Source organism: Crocuta crocuta, unplaced genomic scaffold (assembly GCF_008692635.1).
Source record: "Crocuta crocuta isolate KB4526 unplaced genomic scaffold, BGI_CrCroc_1.0 scaffold131, whole genome shotgun sequence".
NCBI lineage: Eukaryota > Metazoa > Chordata > Mammalia > Carnivora > Hyaenidae > Crocuta > Crocuta crocuta.
This window is the reverse complement of record NW_027528977.1, coordinates 7,371,156-7,380,842: the sequence shown is the minus strand read 5'-3', so window position 1 is coordinate 7,380,842 and position 9,687 is coordinate 7,371,156. Positions and strand designations below refer to the sequence as shown.

The following is a 9,687-nucleotide window of genomic DNA, read 5'->3' as shown; positions in this document are numbered from 1 at the left end:
TGTCCATTACAAAGCGACATGTACATTTTAAAAAGTGCTTACAAATAAATTAAAAATATATTCCATAACTTTAAAAAATATATATTTTAGCTTTAATAAAGGCACTTATTCAGGATCTGCTTGCATATACATCACTCTTGTCAGATGATTTTTAAAACTCAATTTGCAATACTTGCACAATATTTTGCTCGAAAATTCTTTCAGATTGCTTCATTATATGTACAACTTTTTGTGCACACCTTTTGCTTTTATTTTCTTTTGTACATTTTTAGTATAAGAACACAATAAGTATCAGTACACATAGAAGAAACACCTGTCTTTTAAACAGAGGTTTGCATGCTCTTGAGTTCAACCTTTTCCTTTCTCAACCTTCTCTTTTTCCTTCTGCTACATGTTTAGGTTCTTCCCTTGAAATAAGGGAAGTTATGTAGTTCCAGCAGAAATTACTGCACAAAGCCAGTGGCCCAGGCATCACTGCTACAGCAGACTCCCCCTACATTTGAGGGGTAGTATTTCCCCTGTATTAAAAACCCACATCAAATAATAAAAGCTTAAAAAATAAGTTAAGAAACCCTTCTGTAATTAAAAAAATAACCATCGGTGGTCTTTTAAATGTCACAGTAGAGTTAACATTACATCTACCTAATAAAGATGATTTATTTTCTTGGGGTGAAATACAGCTGTAAGAAAGGTGTATTTTGTTTCTATGAAATGCGACTGAATCGACGCCACAATTCCATTAAGCGTGAGACTTGTTCCCGGCATTTATTTGTTGTAGCTTCTCTTTTCTTTCTTTTCGTCTTTGCCTGGGTATTATTCATCTGTGGAATTGGAGAATCAATCATCAAGACAGTTACTATCTTTAACAACCACTGAGTGGCAGGGTCTTTTTTAAGCAAATCATCTTTCAGTGTGTCCTTCAAACAGCTGCTTTTGTGTTACTCCTACGTGCTTTCTCCTAAGGGAATGCCCTCCCTTCTCTCTCCACCCATCTACTTTTGCTTCAAGGGCAAGCATCACCTCCCTTACAAGCCCTTTGCTCATTGCTCAGACTTTTCTTTTCGAAACTTTTCTAGTGTTTCAGTGTGTTTCACTTAACTTGGCTCTCACTTACACGCTGTTTTTATTATTGCATCATGGGTATTCCCCGTAGTGCTGAACACAATGTCTTTTACGTAGGAAACACTGAATATTTATCGAATGACTAAAGAAAGGATTAAGTTAGTGGTTTCATCATCTCCCCGACAAGACCATAAGTTCCTCATGTATAGGGCTTATGCCTCTTTATAGATATAATTCAGTAAACCTCTTATTTGGACCCAAAGTACTCCTCCTTTCTGTCCCTCCTGCCACCTAAGTGTGCCACAGACTAAAAAGGAATCTAAACTTAAAAAAAAAAAAAAAAGATTGTAATAATCTTCCTGTGCATTCTTTCACCTGAATTACTCTTGAAGAGTGACAGACTGGGCCTTCTAGACACACAATATTCAGATCAATAAAATTCATCAGGTTATTAAGCAAAAATCTTAGTCTAAAATCTGCTGAATCATAAACATTGGTCTTAGGCTCTCCCTTTGGGCTTGGGAGGGGGCTGACATAAATTTCTCAGACATTCTCTTTCTTGCATGCTGTCTAGAACTTGATCTAGATTGTCTTCTATACTCTTCTTATATGGGAGAATGTCACTGTGGCCACCTGTAGATTTGCCAGCGTCTCCCTGAGAGAAGACATAGAGCCAAACAGCTGGCTTGTGATATTGACTATTTAACTCTAGCCCAATCCAGATAGACCGTATGGCTCAATCTTTAATCTCTAAAAATGTGATGACCACACAGACATTTAGTGTGCAGACTGAGAAAGCTCACCAGTTAACAGGCAGCAATCATACATATCTGCACTTGTCTTTTTAAAATTTGTCATCATGAAGATAAATGCCCTGCTTTACTCGTATTATTTGTTGAATACTTTATAAAAACATCACTATTTATTGAATACTTGTCATGTGCCAGGCACTATTCTAAGTACTTTCACATCTATTGACTCATTTAATCCTAATACTCTATATGGGACTTGCTAATGTGACCCTCATTTTGCACATGAAAGTGACCACACAGAGGCTAGACGTTAAGTTAGAGGTTTTGCGGCTAGGGTTCAACGTCAGGAAAGATTGTCTCCAGACTTCCTGCTCCTAACTCTGCACTACTGTTTCTAAAGTTACACATCCATTCAAATGCATGTAACTGCATGTGCAAAAATCCATTATGTAAAGAGAGCTATACAAGCAATTAAGCAAATGTGGGGGTGAGGTTTAATGTATAATGCAACATTTTACAAAAGAAACACACATTATTTAGTGAGAAGCTCAAGCAATGCTGCTCAAATTTAGGATAAGAATCTCATAAGAAGCTCATGCACAGGGATTGTGATTTTTAAGGTCTAGGTTGGGTCCCTGCGGATTGGCATTTGGATAATTACTCTCCCACGCTCCGGCAACCAGGACATAGGTTCACTGATCATACCGTGAAACTCTGCCTAAGGTTTAGAACTATAATTGTGCCAAAAGAATCAGAACCCTAGAAATAGATAGGCTTGGGGGCCCTGTGTATACTGAGTCTACAGCTTTTACAGGCTCCTTTGCTCTTCAGGAGATAGGCCCTGAATAAAAATCATAATGACTTCTGCAACAGCGTGCCACTTTAAGGTTAATTCCAAGGCATTAGAAAGCTTACCTGCATTCCTGAGTAGCCGGGGCACTGGAGAGTGAGCGCAGCGTTAGTTCTCACCGCGAAGATTTCCTTGGCCAGTGACGTGCAGCCGTGGTTGGGATAGAAGGTAATGCGGTCGATTTTAGTGAGGCAATCTGGCTGCTCACGGGCGTCAGGATTTACGAGAAAAGGAGAAAACGCCAGGAAAAACAAACAACAGAAAGAGAAGAAAAAAAAAAGAGAGAGAGTCGATAAGAAAGGAGTGAAAAATGCAGCAGGGGAGATGGGGGAGGGGAGCGGGAGACACAACGGACGCGCTTCGAGTGGGAGGAAGAGATCTCATTTGAGGAGAGAGGAGGGGGAGAGAGAGAGAGAGAGGAGTGAGAGAGAGANGCCTGGCAGAGGCGCCCTGACGGCGTTGCCTGGTCACTATTCCCGACTTGCTTTTCCTGCCGGGGCCTGGGTTAGGAGGGGGTAAGGGGCTCTCCCGGAATCCCGCTGGCTCCCAAGAGAGACTTCCGGTCCCTAAATTGGAAAGCAAGTAGCGTCCCAAGCAGGGCACCGGCCCGGAGGTTTCTGGCAGCCTAGGCGTCTCTACTGGGTCAGCGTTGCCTGGGAGCCCAGCCACCACCTGCGGTTCCACGCGCCGCAGGTTACCCTGTCTCGGGAGTGCCAGGTGTGTCTCTGGAGAAAGCCAGCAGTGCTGACCACCTACTCACCGGGTCTTCACAGTAGATGTGGTTGTTGAATCCGGTGCTCTTCCTCTGAAGAAAGAAAAAAAAAATGACAATAAGAGTAAAGGTTTAGTTCACAGAGGAAATCATTTCCCCCTCTCCCCTGCCCCCACTGCTCCCAGGTTTTAAGGATGCTCTGAACGCAGTTTCCACTTAGGCACTTGTGTTCCTGTGCATCTAGCTGTTCTCATCATTGACAAGGTAGTGAAACACTTGGAATTCAGAGAGTACCTGCTAGTGTTTGAAGCCGGATATTAAAGTATCTGGTTCTAGAGAGAGACCCCGCCTCACCACCACTTCCCACCACCAAACTGGGCACACTTATACATAACACTACACAAGTGAGCAATAATGCCATCTTTGGAATGCCCATATCTGCCTTGTAACCATCCATGCATTTCACACCTGCATATTGTATCCAGAAGTTAGAATAATCAGGAAAATAATTACTCTTGTATATTAAAATTCAGGAGTGCACCTTCTTCCATAATGGCATTCTAAGTCTTATAGAACACTAGCAAGACCTGCAGTGCACCTTTCCCAGGTCAATGCTCTCTCGTTAGGGCGTAGCTCACAAAATTCCCTCTTTTTCACTCCCCTTTCTCTCTCAAGCCCTCACTCACAGTTTTCTTTTTGCTGCACTGGTAGAGCAGCACTTTGGTGGTGGATACACACCTTGGTAAATATGTGTTATCTATCAATATCTGCTCCTCATCAGCATCTGCACATTTAATGTGTGCCAATTTCTAGGTAGTCATTTGAGAGGCTAATATATTTAAATATCACTTTTTAAAATGTTGACAAAATGCTGGGCCATGATTTTTTCCAAATCATTTTTCCTTCCTTAACAATTAAATTCCAGTGTGCATGTGTATATGCCCATTCTTTTGATGAAAGTATGTTTGTTTTTAAAAAAATAATGTTTCTTCACTTACCCCATTCATATATTTATCCAGGGCGTGATAAATGACTTCCTGATACTTCTTTCTAATCTTCTCAAAATCACAGTCGGTGAAATTGTAGGTCAGCACCAGCCCTACCAATTGCAAGACGAAGATCTTCCTGAAAAAAACTGACAGAACAAATAATAAGGCATCAGGCAATATACTTGGAAACTCAATTCCACCCCAGTTTCACACTACAGTCTTTCCATCCATACTGAATTGCCTCTAGATCTGCAAGGCCTGCCTTTGGGGCACATGACCAGGCACCGGTGTTTGCCTCTCAATTCCCAGTGCACACGAAGCCCATATTCACCCATGCTGTTGCCTTAAGTTGGAGTCTCCCTGATGCTCCAGAGCTTTCTGGCTCCACATATATAACACCTAAACGCCTACGGGCTCTTTTCTTCTAGACCAATGATTTTCCTTGATGTCATTCTCTTCCTTTATAGAATTCTGAATTGATTACATGAAAGGGAAAATAGAACTAGCCAAATCTATGGAATTTTCACATTGGTAAAACCATCAGGAATTTCCCTCATCTTCCTCCTTGTTATCTTTGCCCTAAGCCCTTGATATGTGCCTGAAGGTGCTTTAAGGAACAGATATCTACATCTTTCTCCTGCAGGGCCGTTTCCACGACCAAGCCCCTTTCTTGACTGAAAAAATATCCTCAAAAGGCAGCCACTCTAAGGACTAGGTACCAATCCTCACTCATGCTGTACATTCTGCGTATTTCTTTTAACCGCTTTCAACTAGTGCTTTCTTTCCTCTGTGGCAACTAAAGGAAACTCGTGCGCTTACTTAAAGGGATGCTTTGGAGGGTGGGTGCAGCCTCAGGCTTCACCTGCGTGCGAAGGCACTGAAGTGCAATAGTGACCGGAACCTTCGGCGCAGGGCCGATTTGAAGTTGAAATGAATGGGGAAAGATCTGACGGGTGACGGGACTCAAAACACTTTTCAAAGCTCCCTTAGCAATTTCAGGAAAGAAGCGCCTACTCTTGGGTTCCTGGGGGGAACCTCAGGAGGTGCGCTCTTCTCTGGCATGTCCTACAAGTGTTAAGAACTCTTGAAAACTCAAAATCCGACTCCCCTGCACCTTCACAGCCCCACTCTAAAGGCCGGCGTAAACCCGCCGACGGCCGGACCAGCGGGACCCAACCGCGTCGCGCCGTGCGCCGCGGTGCGCGCGGGAGGAAGGTGCTGTCCAGCGCGCGGCTCTCCCGGAGGCGCGCACGATTCGTGCGCCCCGTGCGTCTTAGGCGCTTAGCCCCACGCTGCGCAGCCTAACAACTTCGGGCGCCTCGGGTCTGGACACCCTCAAGGCTTTTAGAAACAACGAGGCGGAGGGCGCAGATTTGTACTTGCAAACCCTTCTTCATCCGGAAAAGGGAGTTTAAGCGCAGCCAAGTGATTCGGGGAGAGCTTCCGAGAGGATGCCTCGCCGCCTTCTCGGCTGTGGCAACGCCAACCAGGGGTTGAAGGGACGGAAGGCCGACACGAATTGGGCTCCTGGGGGATGAACCCCGCTCCGCCCGAGCTTGGCTCGGCCGCGTGGGGCTCTCCAGACACCCTGCTCCCCTCTTCCTCCCCTTACCCCCACCCCTTGCGTGTCAGAGCCTGCAGAGCCCTGGTCCTTGGGAAGTTCCTAGGAATCACCGCCAAAGCCAACGAGGCAGGGCGTCCCGCGTGAGTCCTAGCAAAGGTCATAGGCCGAGCGGTGCCTGGGAAGAACAGCAGGGGGTGGCAAGGGAAGCGGGAAAAGCACAGACTCAGGCGTGGGGGTGGGGGTGGGGTGGAGACTCGAGCCAGAAGTGAACTTTTTTCATAGAATAGGCGTTCAACAGCTGTGTCAGTGCAGCTGGACCCAGGTCACTGGTTAAGGCCTGGGAGTAAAGAATGTGGTGCTAAAAGGAGTCATGGAAAGCCTCTGATTCACCGGTGACTTCCAAATGGGCTTTTCTGGAATCCTCCAAATTTAGGTTTTTTTTTCTTTTTCTTTTTTTCTTTCTTTTTCTTTTCTTTTTTTTTGGGGGGGTGGGGAGGAGTCTGGGCAGCAAACTTTGGGAAAGAAATCTCGCTGCCCCTCTCCCCCACCACCAAATTTTCAGGGTGTCTGGGGGATGATGCCAAAGCTTGATTCATCTGTTGTGAAATCAGAGGTGTTTCTGGTCAGCAAGCAGGAGCTAGTGACACAGATTTCTTCACTTGGGTTGGGGTATGCTGATGGGATGGGACAGAAGAAAGCAGCCTTCCCTGAAGTTCGACTTGCATTTTTCTAGAGTGTGACCGAGTTGCCTCTTTTCCTTTGTGTCTTCTTTTGAAACTTGCTACCTCTGTGGGTCTTCGTAGAGATGATGTGGACAGGATGCCTCCTTCTCAAGTATTCTGGAAGTCATCTCTGCCTGCTAAACACTTATCCGTGGGGCCCCCAATTTCCTTGTCTATAATTATGTGACCTCTGAGATCACTTTGAGCACATCACTTTTCTACCCAGAAACGCTTGGTAGGATTCGCAGGGGTTACCTTAACATTTACAATCATCCCTCCTCACTTGATTCCAAGCTTTTCCCAGCCTTATCTCCTTAATTCTGTTAGGTTTCTGCCAAATAGTATCTGATGTTAATATGCTCTAAATGTGCCCTAAGCTCTCTTCTTCTCAGCCCACATCCTCAGGTGTTGACATTCTCCTGTCATTCAATGCTCATTTCACTGGACGTCTCCACAAGTGGTCTCCTACCTGGATGTGACCTCCTCCCCTTTAAGACATATTTATTTTGGACTTCTCTGTTAGAATCTCCGTTCATGATGCAATATTCCAATATTTTTCAACTTTATCTTTTTACTAGACTATGAATTCTTTAGAAGCAGGAAATGTTTTATAATAGTTAATTTTTCCAAAACCATTTGAAGTGACTTGCAGTAAATGTATTGGTATCAGAAGGTGAGAAACACTTAAGGTAAAAGAAAGAAACCACGGAATTAAAAGAAGTGACAATCGAGTACAAGAAGCCATAGAAAAACATTATTTAGAACTAGGGAATTAAGGGTGAAGAGGAATGAGAGATACAAGCTTCCAGTTAGGGAATGAATAGGTCATGAGAATAAAAGGTACAGCACAGAGGATATAGTCAGTGGTGTTGTATTAGCACTGTATGGTGACAGATGGTAGCTACACTTGGGATGAACATAGTATAATGAATAGACTTGTCAAATCACTATGTTGTACACATGAAACTAATATAACATTGTGTGTCAACTACACTTCAATTAAAAAAAAAAAAAAGAACTGGGGAAATAAGACAAGCCCAAAAGGGGTTCTGATTTCCCAAGCAACCGTTGCAGAGGAAAGAATGGGAAGCGTTGTCTTATGCCTATGGTCCTCATCATAACCATCACAGAGCTCAGTCTTACGTGCTACCTCTAATAGATATTCAATAAATCCTCAATAGATGAAAGTCTATTGATATTGAATTATTGATATATTGATATTGGAGATCATTGTTAGGAAGCAAATTATTTCATCTGAAAGAATCTCTGTAGATACATCTTTGTCTTTGTTTTTTTTCCTAGCTTTTTGCTGTCTTCCTGCTGGAATCCACTTATGGCTTGCTTAGGGCTATCATGCAGGTAAGGGAGTCTCTGAAAATTCTTGGAGGGCTGAATAACTTTCTGGGCTTTTTTTTTTTCCGTTATATTTGTTCAAATGATAAGGATGTGAACAGTATCTACATGTCTACCTGTGTAGTTAGGGAAACATTAGGTTAGGTCAAGAATAGTGTCTTTTTTTCTGGTGGGAAACAGGAGTGAGATCATTTCTAGCACACTCTGATTACTCAAAGAACTTAGGCAATACTCTCACCCATGAACTGGGCCAGAAAATGGCCTATAACACAGCTCTTTTACCTTCACTAGAAAGATCTGTCCCTCATTTATTTTCTTAATATTTTCATTATTGCTTTTAATAATAGTTCTCTTTCTTTTTCATTCTCTTAATCTTTTTAAAAAATATTTCTTTATTTTGAGAGAAAGCATGTGCGAGCAGGGTAGGGGCAGAGAGGGAGGGAGAGAGAGTCCCAAGCAGGCTCCTAGCAGTTAGTGCAGAGCCCAATGCAGGGCTTACACTCATGAACTGTGAGATTAGGACCTGAGCTGAGATCAAGAGTTGGACACGTAACTAAGCCACCCAGGTGCCCCTCTTATTCTTATTCTTTCCCTGCCTCCTTGTAAATTTACTTTCTTTCTTCTCTTCTTGTAACTGTCCTGAATATTTATGGTAGCCTAGTCCTCATGCAAAATTCAGTTTGTGTTTGAAGACTTAGATCCAAGTTGTCAGGAAAAAGAGATGCTATTTTTTTAATTAAAAGTTTTTATTTATTAAAGCATAGTGTCACTGGACTTAAAAAATGGAAAGGATATCACACAGGTTACTGATAAAAGGGGAGAAATCTTCTACTATGGAGTGAGAAAAGAGGATGACACCAACCTTTGCTTGGTAATATTTTAGGAAGTGTGAAAATGCCCTTTCCCTAGTAGCTGGGTGTTCTTTTGGGCCTAGAAGTAAAGTGATTGGAATAAATTAGCCAGGATTCTGGTCATATAAGCACTCCACCTCTTGGTTCTCACATACTCATGCAGAAAAGATGGGCCACACTTTGCAGATGCGAACATTCTTCATATTCTCCTTCATTGTTCATAGTCAGGTAAAGCATTCGTGTAATGTGAATTGGGGCCAGTGTATGGTTGGTTATGACTGCGGCACATGTCCATTTTCCCCATTAATTTTGCATTACACATTTGTACTCAAGCTTCCTTGCTGTTGATTTGAACCACTGATTGGTTTGTCCAAATTCCATACTTCCTCTAAGATCCTTTGGGGACATTTCTAGACCAGAAAGTGGAGTGAGGGAATTTCCTATGATGAATGCAAAAAATATCTCTTTTATTTTATTTCTAAGCTGGTGATACCTACATAAGCAGCATATGGCTGAGAAATGTTCCCAGATATTTTTGAATTAGAGAGTGAAAGAGGCCAAATAGATGTATGAAAACCTCCTGCTTGCACTCATTCCTCTGTAAAGAAACAGTCTAACCCTCAGGCAATTGGAGGTAGAAGATTTGCTTACATTGCTCTTTTTCTACCATCTAATAAGGCAAGGAACAGGGAGAGGATTGTTCAGGAAAAAGGTAGCAGTTGAGCTTAGAATGCTTCAAAAGAGGAGCACCTGGGTGGCTCAGTTGGTTGAGCGTCCAACTTCAGCTCAGGTCAGATCTCCTGGTTCACGAGTTCGAGACCCGCATCAGGCT

The 9,687-nt window shown here is 43.1% G+C and overlaps 1 protein-coding gene across 1 annotated transcript; it reads right to left on the bottom strand.

Annotated features, from left to right (window-relative positions):
• Positions 1-5,107, bottom strand: TSLP (thymic stromal lymphopoietin). Its single transcript, XM_077757354.1, has 5 exons — positions 5,085-5,107; positions 4,375-4,546; positions 3,425-3,469; positions 2,730-2,864; positions 1-821 (listed from the first exon to the last, which is right to left on the bottom strand). The coding sequence occupies exons 1-5, from the start codon at positions 5,105-5,107 to the stop codon at positions 705-707; spliced, it is 492 nt and encodes a 163-aa protein (XP_077613480.1). The 3' UTR covers positions 1-704.
• Between the last annotated feature and the right edge of the window lie 4,580 nt (positions 5,108-9,687).